General features: G+C 38.4%; 1 protein-coding gene across 1 annotated transcript; it reads right to left on the reverse strand.

The window, feature by feature from the left end:
* Positions 1–597: 597 nt before the first annotated feature.
* rab2a (RAB2A, member RAS oncogene family) lies at positions 598–16,898 on the reverse strand. Its single transcript, XM_067453863.1, has 8 exons — positions 16,682–16,898; positions 12,370–12,441; positions 9,685–9,752; positions 5,778–5,860; positions 5,536–5,628; positions 4,468–4,579; positions 3,497–3,565; positions 598–2,092 (listed from the first exon to the last, which is right to left on the reverse strand). Exons 1-8 carry the CDS (start codon positions 16,725–16,727, stop codon positions 1,997–1,999), a joined length of 639 nt encoding a protein of 212 aa, XP_067309964.1. The 5' UTR covers positions 16,728–16,898; the 3' UTR covers positions 598–1,996.
* Between the last annotated feature and the right edge of the window lie 212 nt (positions 16,899–17,110).

The following is a 17,110-nucleotide window of genomic DNA, read 5'->3' on the forward strand; positions in this document are numbered from 1 at the left end:
TGCTTGATATCTCATATTTAAGTTTGAAAGATTGTTTGTGCGCTGAATGAAAAATGAATGAGTTCTTAATGCACTCCTGTTCTATATGTAAATAATATCTGCATGCAATGAAGTATTTGTTGTTATTTACTGGAATACCGTGGCTCATTTTGTCTTTCACAGTTAAAAGAATTAACCACGATAATTAAACATTCTGTGCTTGCTTTCTTGAATCTGAGAAATGCTCCATTCATAACTGTACAATTATACGCAACCAAACAAGCGGAATTTACCTGAATCGTAAAACCACGAATCCCTGGTGGCGTCTGTACCCCGGATGCTCCTGTGTGCTTCTATACAATCTATACGCCTGCTGCACGCAAACATGCACAATCGGGTTGATGCATTCCTCTGGCACCTTCACACACGTTTTATCATAAGTTGTTACACGTTGTGGTTCATGTATTGTCGGATGATTTCGCAGCAACTCATTTTCTAAACTAAAACAACCATGTAAAGCAAGAAAACGGCAAAATACACGTTCTTAGACGCTTTATACATATGCAACCCAACACAAAGCCCGTCCCGTCTTATTAAAAAAAATGCACATAGGCAAACTGAGTTTAGAAGGTTTTATTATATTTTTTTCGTGATAGCATTTCATTTTGAGAACACAGCAAATAAAGTCGAGGGTCACAAAGTTACTCCAGGTTTGGCTTTATCACACCCCTTTCACAACAGACAAGATGTTCACCATATATCTATTAACAACATAGTGCCAAGAGAAAGCAAGTCTTTACACAATCACTCAGACACCTAAATTAATGTGGATCTGCACTGACTTTACACAGCGGACTGCATTGGAAAAAAATAATTTTGAAGAGGAAAAAAAAAAATAGATATATTTATATGCATACAAATGCATGCATATGTGACGACTTTTATGGATATATAAGTACAGGCATGTATGTGTGAGTGTCTGTCTAATGGATAAGTGAGTCTAGCGTTATCATATGCAATATACGACTGCACGTAATTACTGAAATGATCCTGTGTAACATGAATATGTTATTGTTTTGATGTCCCAAAATCTTTTAAGGCAAACAGCAGATCTAGTTCTGGAGAGGTGATCCATATCTGGAGCCATGATTTTAGAACACAGGTAAACACAAATTTGGCATTAAAATAGGTATATAGAGCCAGAGTTTCTATACAGAGAGGAGGATCAGGGGCACTTATACGAGGGGTCAAGATGGCAGGACCAAACTAAAATAAAAGAAGTAAAAGATTACCTTAAAATGGTGTCGAAGCGGTTTTGGAAATATCGCAATACTGTTGTAGTTTCAAGCTCTATTCATACAGTATAGAATTTAAGCAAATTCAGTACAGAATTCTAGCTCGGTCAACGTACATCAAAGCAAGAAATGATAACTATATATACAGAATGTGAATGATAAATACAGATTTAAAACAGTCCTGCTTTTTTTTTCTTCTTTTAACTTCTTCACTTTGATAACAGCTGTTCCTTTTTTTAGACCAGCTCTACGTTCCTTTTATTTTGACTTCAGGGTTCACCACAGTTTTCATTAAATTCACCCACATAAACCGATTAAAATACTATAGATGACTTTGTAGTGTTTAATACAGTTCAGCTTGAAGTCAAATGGGCAAAAAACAAACAAACAAACAAAAAACAATTTGCTGAGAAACAAACATGAATATATTTACCATAATAACTCCAAAGCTCCTGCCTTTTTCCTTACTAGTAACCATATAATGTCTTCTGTAGCCCAAACAGGCTTCAGGAGTTTGTCAGGAGGATTGAAGAGGACCTGGACTTTATAAATATTTTTTTTTGTTTTGTTTTGTTTTGTTTTGGACAGCCATCTAATATAAGATTTGAATCCCGGGCCTGGGCTGTGGGAGGTTAAGAAAATGTTAGTGAGCCCGACCAGTCCAGTAGAAACGTAAGGGGCGGAGAGGGGTGTGGAGGAGACTGGAGGGTAAAGGGTAGTGCTCAGCAACAGCCCCCTCCGGCTTGCTGTCCTCCCTGACTGCCGCCCATCGTGGAGTTAGTGGCAGCATGCTGGGGTCCAATTTTAATGCCGTTAGCCTGCACAAACAAATATAAAGAATGTAAGACATTTAAACATTTGTATCCATTTCAGATGACAAGAGACCACACAATTCGAATCTCTGCTTCTAAAAGTAAAAAGAATCCATGAGAAATGATGGTGATTTTGTACCATCACATAATGCTGTATTAAGCAGAAAATACCAGCCCCTGTAGGCCTGAATTAGCAGGCCGCTTTTGTCAGCACTGAGGCGGGAGAACCTCTGGAGTGTTATTCCAGCGGTAACGCGGAGATGCAGGGAAACCTGCCAGAGCTTAAAACACACACACACCCAAGCTGGTGGCACTTTCATTCATCACACAAAGGCATTCACCATGCCAACTTTTCCCCTTAAGCGGGCTTGTGTTCAAAACAGACATGCCGTAGTGAAGCTGTGCTTTTGTAACATTCTCAGGAAACTCCACATTGCGCCAAATCTGATTTATAGCGATCTGGGGTGAGCTCACATGTGAGCCTTGAGGTTCCTGGCCAGGATCTCTATCAGCTGATGCGGTTTGGATGCTGTGCTTTAACTATTTTTTTTTTAAAAAGAAAACTCTTCCTACTACTCCAATAAAATAGCTGCAGTGGGCTCACCTCCATCCAACCAGCTGTAACTTACAATATGTGAGGAATTTGTGTGTTGGCTACCAGCCAGTAGAGAGAAACTGAAGGGCAGGAGGGCTTGTGTGGAGCTTTCTCCAGAGCAGATCTGCATTCGTCGTCACCTTACTCCTTCCTCTCGCTTTAGGCATTTATGTCATTGTACAAGTATTCACCACCATTACATTTCAAAGCATTTTATGGGATTTTACAATGCCTGAATCACGTGCAGACCAGTACAATAATATCTGATATGCTCCATTGGCTATAAACATTAAGAATTTGCATAGATTTGAGGACAACAATGTGGCTACTGTTGGAAAACATCACCACAGTACAAAGTGCATCAACCATTCAATGTGAGACTCTAGTATATGACTTTACTCAAAGTATCTGTCATATAGCAGCAGCTTTCATTAAAATGAAAGGCAAAGTGTGTAATTTAAATGTCACTAAACAATAACATTAGCAGAAAAACATAAATGCACCTATACACACATATAACTCGCATAATTGGTCAAACTAGTCACAGTTACAATGTTTACTTTTAGGGGGATTCATCCTAAAAATTTCTTACGTAACACTGTATATCAAGTAGGGAAAGTAACAAGTATTTTAGTAAAATTACACATTTCACCTTCCTGAAAAAGGTTTGTACATTTAGTTTAAAGTTACTGAATCCACCCACCAGACCATACATAATAGATTTCAATGTAATGCTACAGGAAGTCCTCTTGACCCAATTACCAAATAAGTTGTAAAAGCAAACAAAGAATGTGCTTCCTTGTCATATGGGTTACCTCGTTGTTTATATCAAAGACTCCCTCCTGGATCTTTTCATAAATCTCCTTGGCCGTGTTGATAAATGCCTGAAACACAAAAAGAACCACATTTTATGCATGTGATTAAAATGCCATCCTTTAACTGCTTAAGATGATAAACTCATACAGAATTCATACTAAATTCATTGAGGCCGATGCGAAACATAAGAAATATTTGAAACAAAACAATACTGCATAAGGAAATCAATATAATTGATGAATAAATTAGTCAGATAAAATCAATAGGATTAACTTGAAATGTTCAAACCGTCAAGGTTTTTACAGTTGAAGACTGGTGCCCCCCTCTGGCTGAAAGTGATGATGTCTATTATTACTTGAGTTGAGCACACATTGGTCACCCAGAGAAAATAAACATGGCCGTGTGCATGGCTCACCTTTAAAGTGTTAAGACCTGCCACCGGCACTTTGTAGTCTAATTAACAGAGCTGCTTTGCTTTTTGGTGCAACTGCCTCTCAGCTCTCCAGAGCAATCAGTCCTCTGTGGCTCAATTACCACCAAGAGAGAAAGAGATGGCTGAGCTAGTGCCACAGATGTGTGCGCTTGTATCTGCGGATGTGTGTGTGGCAGGGAATCTATGAATATGCATGAACCTTAAATAGGAGATTGAAACGTCATAAAGGGGTGGGGGAAGGGTCAGGAGAATTCACACGACACTAATGAGACAAATTAATCATTGAGGCGACTTCGGGTGGGAGGATGGGGGAGGGACTTCCACAATTTAACATCCCCACTCTTTTAAATCCAGCTCTAAGCCCTGCTTTAGCTTCTTGGCTTAGACCACAGAAATCGGAAAGCTTTTCTCCTCAGCCTGTGTGTCCCTAGGGTGTCATCTATATGCACGTATGTGCACATGTTTTCACACAAGAACTCACACATAAATCACGACACAAGCACCAAAGACCTCGGAGCCACACAAGAGCTGTTTTACCTCTTCTACGTTTGATGCAGTCTTTGCAGAAGTCTCCATGAAGATCAGGCCATGTTCTCTTGCAAAGGCCTCTCCTTCCTCTTTCTTCACCTCTCTCCGTGACTCCAAATCACTGGCATGAGGAAACAAATCAGATTTGGTTTAATTCAAAAGAATATTTTGGAACGGGTCAGTAAAGCCCCTTTCACACTGCGATTCCGGCAAATACACGGATAATGCGACCCGGCATTTGTTCCCGGGTCGCTAGATTTGGTCCATTCACACTGCCAGCGAAATAACGTAAAATGTGTGCATTTACACAGAACCCATAACGGTCCCAGATCGAGTTGACACGTGACATCCGAATGTGACGTATAATGGCAAGCAATCTCAGCTTCAGCGCGGATAGCAAGGAGCTCCGTGGTCTCGACTTGTGTCCAGTTTGCGCACATTTCTGCTTGTTTAATTTTAGTTTCTTTTGGATATGAACACTCCCTGCGTTTAAAACACAGACTAGCTCTTGTGGCACTGCAGGGTTGTATTATTGAAAAAAAAACAGCTTTAGGAGAAAAAAAATCGGGAATATTGCGGGTCCGACGTGCAGTGTGAAAGGAGCTTAATAGTTTTTAATGTTTTTGATAGAAATCTCTCACACTCACCAAGGCTGCATTTATTTGATCAAAGATACAGTATAAACAGTATTTCTGTAAATATTATTACAATTTAAAATAAGTTTTCTATTTGAAATTTTTAAATATGTAATTCCTGTGATGGTAAAGCAGAATTTTCTGCATCATTACTCCAGTTTTCAGTGTCACATCCTTCAGAAATCATTCTATATTCTGATTTGGTTCTCAAGTAACATTTCTTATTATCAATCCTGAAACCATGATGTATTTTGTTTCAGGACAATTTAATTACTAGAAAGGTTCAAAAGAACTAAATCAAGCCATGTCAATAGATAATCTTGAAAATGGAAAACTTAAATTAATTGAGTAAAAAAGGATTTGAACCGTTCCACCGTTTACACCAAGGTTTAATAAAAATAGACTATTTCTACTACTACAAACCATCAAGATGTACACTGACCTTTTATTTCCAATGAGCATGATGACCATGTTAGAGTTGGAATGTTGACGAGCATCTTCTAACCAAGTTGTCAAGTGATTAAAAGTGTCCCTTCTGCAAACATAAACATCCACACATAAAAAATACATTGAGTAAATTAAACTAGAATAATCTTTGTAGTGAAGTCCTGAAACTGGAGTAGACACGCTAGTAAAGTAGAGGAGCAGAACATAAATATGACAGTAGTATGAGATTGGTCTCACCTTGTGATGTCATAAACTAGCAGAGCCCCAGCTGCACCTCTGTAGTAAGACCTAGTGATTGAGCGGAAGGACTCCTGTCCGGCCTAAAAACAGACACAGGGATCACAGCACCAGTATAAGCCTGTTTATAAGGAACAATGAGGTGCCAACAATGTCCACTGGGTATATTGGGTTTACACTCGGCGCGTAAACCATCTTCACCACAATCCCTCCAGGCTGGTGTTGCCCTGGGAACTCCAGCTCTAAAAGACCACAGTGCCTTCCCATGCACAGACCCTCCGTCGACTCTCCACCCCACAACGCATCTCTAGAGCGTCACTGACGCCTGTCAAATCTACCAGCCCCCAGTGTACGGCCACCGTTCAGCGGCATGTCATGGTATAAGATGGCCTCTGGTCAACCCAGCCCATTTGACAGCAGGCAAATAAGCCAGGAGCACGTATTTGAATTCAATAACCCATTCCCTGGGGCAGCTGTTAACATTAGAGTTAATGGAGCCCATTGTGAATAAATGATGAATGACACTGTTATGCCTGCCATCTGCTGGAGTGAAAGGTTACAGGAAGGCCAGACATGCAGATTTCTCCTGTTACTTCATCCAACACCCTCCTCCATCTTCTCTAGTTTTATCAGAGAGCTTGTTGAAATAACCTTGAAATAAATTATTTATGGCGCATTTAAAGGCACAGTACAATTTAGGTGACGTCATCATCTAACCCACACCAAACAACCACCGCATGATTACCCCTAATTATCCAGACATTAGATTTTTCATTAGACAGCCTCGCCCTTGCAAACCAGCTATAAACAGGAAAACATCCTTTTTAAATGTTTAATGTGACCTAATTTAAGTTGCAAATAGATGTCTTTACACATACATAACTGGTCTCTTGAAATAAACGAGTCTCTTATCAACCTTCTAAGAGAGTATACAAGCATAAAAAATAAAAACCAAGACATCCGATATAAACAACAAATACTGAAGCTATGGCCACAACATCATTGTTAATGATATGCTGTCTCCCTCTGCTGGCCAAAATGTTCATGTGCAGCCAAGACATTTTATTTTCTTAACATTTAATGACTGCATTTCCTAAAAGTCAGCTCATGATTATCTTAAAATATTGAACGCTATTGTAAAAACATTTATACATGCTGGAAAATAACTGATCCAAGTCAACTGGGACAAGGTTTTTCTGTAAATACAAACAAACATACACCCAGTTACAAGGAATGCCTCTAAAAATCGAGTTCTATTCCAGCCAGGTGGCATATGTGGAAAGACAGAATCATGTTAAACAATTCACCAAAATATTCACCCAAAATTAGTTTGGGTCTTTCACTACGAAAAACTCCAGAGATAAATCTCAGGTGGAAAAAAAGAAAAAAAACAACCGTTCAAAGAAAAAGGGAAAAAAAAGATAGATTAAAAATGACAAAACATTTACAATATTAAAAATAATATAATCAAAAACAAATCTTCTAATCTTACTTTCTATTCATCAAAGAATCTTGAAAATAATAAGAACTGTTTCTTGAGCTGCAAATCATCCTATTAGAATTATTTCTGAAGGATCATGTGAAACTGAAGACTGGTACCCTAGAAATATAGCGGCAGCTATATCTAATTATAATCTAATTTGCAGCCCGGGGCGTCTAGCAACTCTCTGTTGGCTTGTGAGCTGGAAGAACCAAACTCTGTTCAGGCCAATCACATCGTGTATAGAGTAGGTGGGTGGGCTTAACATAATGGCGACAGAGTTGTGAAAGTACTTCGTGCTACTTGAAAACAGCTGGCGAATGGCGGTCTTTCGAATCGGCTTTGGCCGCGACTCTGGAAGACTTGGAGTTAAGCTTTTCTTTGAGAAAAGAACGGCACTGAAGTCATTCTTAAAAAAGGAAGATGTGTTCTGAGTTTTGCCAACCGGATACGACAAAAGTTTACTCTGTCGACTAGCTCTACTTCACCTTCTTCGTTGCTCTGGTTTGTTGTAGCGCTATCCTATTGTGTGCAGAGGGAATTTAAAAGACAACCGTATTTTTATCAAATAAATGCAGCCTTGGTATACATAAGAAACTTTAAATTAAACATTAAAGCCAGTGTTTTTTTTAATGTCCCACAAATATGAATGAAATGGCCATCTTAACTTTTTCCCCGCCAAACATGGAATTTTCTCTTTATTTGTGAGAAAATGCTTTTTGGGCCAAAAACGGCATTTTCCATGTTTCCACTGTTAGACGCTAGGGGGCGCTACTACACATCTCCTGAATGAGTATTGAATCTCCTGATCAAAACACATGCGAGTAAGACACAATAAAACAAGCAATCATATGTAATCATATGCATATGAAAAATAACGTGATCATCATCATTAAACAGCAAATGAATCAAAACTGCCTAATATTAGTGAATGAAATGTGGACCCAAGACGAGCTATAGGACTGTGAAGCCATTAGGATGGTTGATGAACTCGATCTCCTCCATCTGTATTTGATCATCGCGCTTTCACAAAAACATGATTTTCTCAGCGTTTTGTTCAAAATGTTGCTTTTTTTTAGCCTGACGTGGCCATACTCAATTCTAGTCAGAATATGAGTTTGAAACTGCACCATTGGGCTGTGATTATGGGGCGTGTTTCAACCAAACCAGGAAAGACCTCAATTGGATAGACCTACAACCAATCAGAGCAACGAAGGGACGCATTGTCAAATGTCAACGGAGCTCAACTGCACTGTGTTGCCAAGTCCAAGTTTTTTCCGCAGGTTGTTTTCTATGTCCGCGGGTTGAAGCGACTATTATGTGATATATAGACCCATGAGTGCGAATGTTAGCAGGCAACCTTGCCAAAATAACACACATTTTACCCCCCAAACACCATTTTTTTTCTCCAGAGAACCATTCCCAATTCGGCTGGCATTAAGGCTAGGTTTTTTTATGAAACTTTCCCATATTCAAGTTTTGATAAAAAAAGGAATGCAAGAAGCTAGAGTAAAACATTTTTGTTGATTAAAAGAAGAGGGTCAGCTCTTTCTTTTGATATATTGCATGCTCAGATATTAATAAAACAAAATATTCTATGAGCTAATAAATTTGTTTCATTTTCCAAATGAAAATGGTCAAAAACCCTGGCGGTGGCTGGCAACCTTTTTTTTTTTTTAACTGGCAGGGAAAGAGTTAAGAAATCAAACATGTTTCATTCTGTGCAACATATAGGTGCTGCAAAAAAAACTGGTATATGGCAAGGAAACGCCAATTAGAAACATTTTCTCCCTGTCAATCATTTTGAAAGAGACGTCAGGTTTGTTGACATGTGTTTGGAGGCAGGACTTAAGAAAAAGAGAGCATGTGGATGAAGCAAGGGATGTCCTGCTGGTTATTTTCATAACTACACCATGTGGCTTTAAAGAGCAACACTTTCTTTATTTACAGCAATCAAAAAATATCTATGGATTCTGAAGAAACATATTTTGCAAGCTTTACTTTTAGGAGATATATTTGGAGGGCTCTTAAAAGGGTGAAATTAACATCAAAGCCCAAGACATTACTATTAAACTGCTTGGGACAGCATTGTCATGACATTATTTTTCTGTGGCTCTAGACTCATTAGTCATGACATTTAGGTTCGATGTCATGTGACTGGCTCAAAGCAGCCTGACAGCAGAACTGAGCTCCCATGAGCAGCCACAGACATATTGCTGCATTGGCAGTATTATATGGCCAAATCTGCCAAATCAGGAAGCACATGTTCCCTCAACACTGTCTCCACTGTCAATTTCATATATCAGGCATAGTAACACTCAAATCATTTACTAAGGGCATGAATTTGACCCAAATGATCACACTGAGAAACAAACGTGTGGTTTCTGTCCAAATAAGATGCATGAAAAAAAAGAAGACTAATCTTACCGTATCCCAGATCTGAAGTTTTATCTGTTTGCCATCTATAGTGATCATTCGCGCTCCAAATTCAACACCTGTCAAGACAAATGAAGGTAGAGATTGATTCATGACTCATGCGACAGCACAGGGCAATGAACACGTCACCTCTGATTTGCATTACCACTACGGAACTTTCATTTTAAAGCATACAACTATTTATAAAACATTGACCGTAGTTACCAAATGGCAACTTTAAATACATTTGTTTACCCAGGTTAATAATAATAATTCATTACATTTATATAGCACTTTTCAAGGCACTCGAGGCACTTTACAAGGAAGTGGGGAATCTCCTCAATCACCACCAATGTGCAGCATCCACCTGGATGATGCGACGGCAGACATATTGCGCCAGAACGCTCACCACACACCAGATTATGGTGGAGAGGAAATATGGGGGTGGTTAGAAGGCCATGATGGACAGAGGGTAATGGGCAAATTTGGCCAGGATGCCAGGGTTACACCCCTATTCTTTTAATCAAAGGACATCCTGGGATTTTTTTTATGACCACAGAGAGTCAGAACTCTGTTTAACATCTCATCTGAAGGACTGTGCTTATTGACAGTATAGTGTCCCCATTATCACTATAGTGGGGTGTTAGGACTAGGCATGTGCCGATATCAATTTTTCATGTTGCGATTAATTGCTGAAGCTTTTATCACAATATACGATATTGAAATAAGTTGCAAAAGTAGTAGTGTCATAGCATAACAGCTTTAAGAACTATTTTTGTAATAACAAAAATAACAATGTTTAAATACAATAATACAATGCACCAAAAATACAGCTCTGGACAAAATTTAAGAGACCACTTAACATTGAGAAATCAATGTTAAGTGGTCTCTTAATTTTTTCCAGAGCTGTAAAAGTAAAATTTTCAAACAGATTAAAGTGCAAAAGAATTAGGTTATAAAGGACAACAGGTAACAAATTACAATAAGGTCTTGTTATTTAATGCATTAACTAAGATTGAGCAATAGCTACATTTGGTACAGAAAGTATAATGTTTTTGGTAATGTTAGTTCAGAAATACTGATCATTGTTAGTTTTATCTTAGGTCCATTAAAAAAGTTATTTTGATTTTAATGTTATTAAACAGTAACTAAGAAATTAACATTACTTAGAATAATTAATTATTTATAAGTATTTTCATTGTCAGTTTGGTAATAATGAATTAACATGTTAACTAATGAAGTCGTATGTCTCAGTTTTACTGAATAATAAATCAAAAAAATTCTAATCATTAAGGCATGTTGTAGTACAGATTAAAATATAAAAATGTTTAAGTTTGAAAATAAATAGCCTATTAAGTCTTTAAGTATTTGGTGCTGTGATGAACAACATTGAGATTACAAAAAAACGAATGGCTGTTTTAAAAACTTCACTAGCGCTTGCTTTTGTTTGCGGGGTTTCCGGGGTAATTGCTGCATTCTGCAGTTCATCAGCGCCCTCTGCTGTCAATGAGCGGCACTTCATCAGCGCGTCTCCTTCACTCGTTAATGTGCTTCTCATTTACTGAGCACACGTCCATTTGACGCAGAATACAGCGGTGTTGAGCATTTATACAGTTGATGGGCAACATATTCTTGAGAGCATTATAAAAAATGTAATTGTTAATAAATTATTATTTACAATGTTTTGAAGCCCACGATAATATCGTGCATATTCATTATCGTGATATATCACATTACCGAAAATCGGCACATGTCTAGTTAGGACCCACACAGAGCACAGGGTTTGCACCCCCCGCTGGCCTAACACCTCTACCAGCAGCTACCTATTTTTCCCATTTGGTCTCCCAACCAGGTACTGACCAGGCTTAACCCTGCTTAGCTTCAGTGGAAAATCTTGGGCTACAGGGTGATGTGGCTGCTGGCTAGGTTTTGTGGAATGTACTCATATGGAATAAACGGAGCCTCAAACACTAGAGCTGCATGATTAATCGTTAAAAGATTGCAATCTCTATTCAAATACCCACGCAATCTTTTTGCTAAATGGCAATGATTAGGCTATGTCTATTTAACCTTTGACAAGTACAATCACCGCGGAACATTTAAATCTGCTGCTGAACCAGAGAGAGCAGTGTTTTCAACCACACAATATCATTATGTCTGTGTTACAAACATTCAAAGCATCACAGAAGTACTGGGATAAAAGTTTATAGTTCTGATATAAACACTGAGGTCTATGGTAGCAATCAAAATGAAGTAAAAGCATCTTTGATTAAAGATTGTATCAATTACATCATTACACCAGTAGGTGGCGACAAGTGATTGTCATTGAATCTGTCATTGAATCTTTCGTTCCAGAGATTTGTTCAAAAACACTGAATTATCCAGTAATTAATAAAGTTTTAATGAGCGAAACCAATTAAAGAAAAAAAAAATATTATTTTTAAATAGACTGCAGCAATAAACATTTTAGAATCTCTAGTAAATTACGTTATTTTATTTGTCTATTCAGAAAAGGTGAAATTCTTAATTTATCCAAATCCGTGCAGCTCCATCAAACACAAAACAAAAATGGCACTATTATGTTTTTTTAAGTTCCTAAGAAAATAACTGGCACCAGTCTGTTTCCTGTGCTAATGAGACCCATTTCTGCTGTTTTAATTAATGAGAGAATATGTGGTTGGGTTAAAAGAGCCTTACCGATAGTGAGATCGTGGACTGGCTGAAAGCGCTTATCTGTAAACTGTAATAATAGGCACGACTTCCCCACACCTGCAAAACAAACACAGAGGGTCACATGTGAATGACCACAATTAGCCTCAGGCCTATACATCTGCTGTATCCCATTGCATCAAAGTCATTTGTTAAGGATTTAATTGAATTTTTTTAAAGCGATAGGTTCATTTCTGTTGTCAGGCTTTAAGCTGGCTTCCCCTTTCACCTCATCATTTTCCAACAATGTGCATAAACAAATGGTATAATTAAAGCCATTGTATGAGCCATCTCATTATTCTACTGCTAAAATTATTTTTTTTTTTAACTCATGCACTGAGATCAATATGAGAAAAATAATTGAACAGTTGCATTAGGGCAGATGAGTTTGAGACTAAGGCATCTAACACAAATTACCTGATGGATGGATTGATAGCAGAAACAAAGACATTTATCACATATATTTTTCTTTTCAATATTCGCTGTATGAAAAAAAAAAGGCAACCTGTTCTCTTTAAACTACATACCTGATTATTCATTAACAAAACATCAGCTCCTAATTTGTGGACTCGATTTCTATATGAAATTAACTACATTAATTGAGTAAAATCATCAGTTCAAGATATTTTATATTACTGGCATAACTAAATTAACTCATCCACCAAAATGAGATTAGAGCATTTGCCATGATACACAAACAGGTAAATGCTTATGACATTAGGAGGAGGCGTTACCATGAGCAACAGCCGTTGCCAAGCAAGCAAGCAGCATTCAAAGAGCGCTCACAAGAGAGATGGAGACAACAACACAATGCTGAAATTACAATGTGTAACTCACCTACAGCAAACATTACACATTACACAGCCTACAGAACATTTAAAAACCAACTTAAAAAACACAGCTTCACAAAAAAAACTTGTGAAAATGGTATTAGTTTAGTATATCTATGCCAGTATAGCCATGGTGAGCATGACTCAATCTTACAGGGATGAGCTTATCATAATTAACTATTTACACGAGAATGCAAACTTTCTCTGCTGTTCTGTACTTGCATAGAAGTTTTAGTGCTCAAGGGAAATGTAAAGTAGCACTAGTTGTATAGTTGGTCTGTTCAAACTAATCACTTACGCTCATTTTATTTTAATTTGTGGGTAACTTAAGTTTAAGTTGTCTGCTAATTGAATGCAAATATAGTTTGCCCAGAAATCAAGCCAAACTTGTGCCAGTTTTAAAGGGTAGCGATTATCATATGGCTTTGTATCAGTAGAAACCCTGGAGTACATTCAAATGATTGTGCCCCCCCTCCCCATATCCCCCTGAGACAAGAGATTTATGCATTTTATTTCTGGAAAAATTCCTCCCATGACGCAAATATCGTCAATTTGCTTCATGGGAGGAATTTTTGGCCAGAGGCTAAAGACTACAGCCAGCAGAGGGAGCTATTTCCACGTGTTCAACTCGCTCGTGGGGAGATGGGAGATCACACTCACAGCTCAGCTCGCAGCTGCAGGCATTCATGAAAGCGGTGCGGCCGGAGGAGCAAAGTAATTTTTTCAACTTCTCAAATTAATTCCTATGAAAGTTAAGCTTCTAAAGGTATGAAATGAAAACACGCCATACTGAACACGTGCTGTGAATCTATCCCGCGAGTGTGGTTGCGTTTACCTCAGCTCTCATGACGAGCTCATTCAGCTCATCACGAATGTATGTAATTTAACTCCTGCAGTTTGCACTGTGAGACTCCCTCGGCTGTTAAATCACACATTGAACAGACACGTTCAGTTTTTAATTGTAGTGTCTGTTCTCTAACTGAACTGATTTTATGAAAGCGAACGCGGTGGAAGTGGGAAAGTGATCCAGTCACAGTAATCCAGTAGCGGCGGCTGTGGGAGTGGCCTTGTAGGGCAGTGAAGCATTCTGGGAATTGTTGCCTTTCATCCCCATGAGACAAAAATGCATTTTCTGTCTTTTCTCAGTCTAGAAAGCACCAAATAAAAAAAATTATTTCGCATTTCTACTACATTAATGAACCAGTTTAAATACAGATTAATCTTCCCAGCGCTGAAGTACCCCTTTAAGACTGAAAACTTGCACCTCAAACATGAACACAAGGCTAGATGCAATCTCATGATGCCTAGTAACAACTAGCTAGATCAAGTTTCAGATGAGCATCAACTGACTTGGGTTGAGCAACATGCAGGCATGAGCCTGTTTACACATACTAACGCATCACTTTTACAACCAAACTAAGTCTGACAAATCCTATTTTACTATTGCTCAGTCTTATAAAATGCATTAGGCACTGTAGAGTTTATATGATGGTTTCTTTTGTCTTGAGCACAGCACAGCTCAAGGCCTGATACAAAAGGTAGAAAACCACTATTGACAAATGTGCATGTGGAAGTTGGGCATTATGCTGAAATATTATGGTACAGACTATTCTAGATTAGGCATAGACTATAGTTAGTTCACCCAAATTAAAATCTCTTCATCATTTAGTCACCCTCATTTCGTTCCAAATCTGAATGACTTTCTTCTGTGGAACACAAAGATATTTTGAGAAATGTCTCAAGGTTGTGTCCATACAATGGACACGTTAACCAAAACTGTTTAGTTATTCTTTTGTGTTATACAGAGTATGAGTAAATTGAGAAAAAAAAATATTTTGGGATGATCTATCACTTTAACACGAGTGTTAGCGGGCACACAGACACACACACACAGTTTAAATAAAAAAGGAAATCAAAATGTTCTTATACACCACACCTATTGTGGGCTTAAATTGTATATATAAACGCACTACTAAAAACTTGTTCTGCAGTTCTGGACTTGTCTTCCAAAAAATTGTGCATCTCTGCTGAAAAGACATTTCACAGTCAATGACTCAAACTTACCTATTCTGTTTAAGAAAAGCTTGTTGGAGGTTACACTTACAACAAAATGCATTTATTATGTATTGGTCCTAAAACTGAATCAAAAGTCTAGACCTTACCAATGTAAAACTACAATTGCGTTATAGGTTGATTTATTTGTGGAATATAAATCACAGCATTTAGAGGACAAAAATGGTCCCAGTCCCACTTTACATTAAGTCTAACTACCACGTACAAAAAAGGGTTAGGTACAATGTACTTATTGCATTTATGCTGTATTACAAAACACATGGAGCTATTAAGATGGGATGCTGGTAAGTTTAGTGATAATTGCTGTAATATATGTATATCTATAAATACAATTTTAGACGTAACTAGAAGCAGAAAGTAGTTACATTGAGGTATTTTTTTAAATACAAGTACAATGTGAAAACATGCGTGTACACAGTAAGTGGATGGGATCAAATGATTATCTTTAAATGTCAATAGAGATTAGTAAATAACACGTAATATAAAATAGATTTAAAAACATGCAAAACAAAAGCAACACGTTCCCTGGAATTTCGTGGAAGCAAAAATCATATGGGGAGTGCTGGGTTAAATTAAACATCAGCACCCTATACTCAGCGTTAAATTAATGTATTAGTCTTATATGGCAATATATATATATATATTTGGAGACCTTCTGTTCGTAACTAAATAAAGAAATGCATTGTCTGCTGATGCCGTATCTCTTGGGGAAAGGCCTACAAGTAACAAGAAATCTGGGAAGAATCTTAGCAGGCCACAGATACACGGGGTTGCCAGCATCGAAACACGCATTGTATGACCCTGGACGATAAATGTAGGACTTAAGTAATAAAACAAAGGGGTTTCTTTTATAGTAATGGCTTATTAAATGTTTTATCCTCTGGTAAAACGCAACTGAGCCAACGCCATTTTCAGAAAGAGTAAATAGCTGCTAGCGATGTCTGCTAACTAGCCAGGTTGTGGCCTTTTAACTGGACTGGAAAAAGATGAAAGCAAAGCAAATGCGAACGGAGTCGGACGTACAGACACGTACACAGCATGTTGCTTTTTCGCACTACCTGTCATGCTAATAGAAAGCAGAAATGATGCTGTTGTTATTGAGGCAGACAGCTGATGTGAAGCAGCGTTTAGCTTGCCTGCTAGCTTCCCCCACCCAGCGGAAAACAAAAGACTGTTGCAGCCTTATAACCACAAACAGCTGCCGTGACATGAAGCACACGATTAGGAATTAACTTTATGTATGTGATAACAGTTAGCATATGAGCTAATGAGGCATATGAAGAGAAAGGCAGAGAAAAAAACACAGGCTGTCAGTCCTCCCACCCCTCGCGCCTCTGCTTGAACCACGTCATTGACTCCAACACTGCGGAAATAACAGACTCGCTGTCGCTGCTTACCCGTGTCTCCGATTATGATGTATTTGAAGAGATACGCGTACGCCATGGCCAACCGGTCCTGTGTCAACCTGTTCTGGCCTTACTAAAATGGCTCCTTGAAGCTAAAACCGCAGGGAAAGTGTGTGTGATATATGCCTTAGCTAAGCCAGCCCTTTTCTCTCCTCGACGGGAAGGAACAATAAACACCTCGAGCTCCAGCCGGTCTACGTCACACGTCCCGCCTTCGCCACGCACACAGAACAGAAGAGGTTGTGGACTTCACCGGAAGTTCACACACCTAACGCTGTGTGTCAGGTCAATGTTCGCCCAGAGGACGAGTTTATTGTCCGCTAGACAGTTTGGAGAAGAATAGTTATCATTCTAAAGATTCAAACCTTGTATTGACCTCTCGAAAAGTGATCGTGAGGGAACTCCTGCATGTTGACACAG

The sequence above is a fragment of the Pseudorasbora parva genome, chromosome 9, assembly GCF_024679245.1.
Source record: "Pseudorasbora parva isolate DD20220531a chromosome 9, ASM2467924v1, whole genome shotgun sequence".
In the NCBI taxonomy this organism is placed as follows: domain Eukaryota; kingdom Metazoa; phylum Chordata; class Actinopteri; order Cypriniformes; family Gobionidae; genus Pseudorasbora; species Pseudorasbora parva.

Excerpts from the sequence above, each read along its gene's own strand:
- rab2a (XM_067453863.1), bottom strand. The coding sequence starts at position 16,727 with ATGGCGTACGCGTATCTCTTCAAATACATCATAATCGGAGACACGG. Across the intron at positions 5,861-9,684 it reads AACTTCAGATCTGGGATACG|GCCGGACAGGAGTCCTTCCG; the intron begins GTAAGATTAGTC and ends GTCTGTTTTTAG. Across the intron at positions 3,566-4,467 it reads CTGCATCAAACGTAGAAGAG|GCATTTATCAACACGGCCAA; the intron begins GTAAAACAGCTC and ends TTTGTGTTTCAG.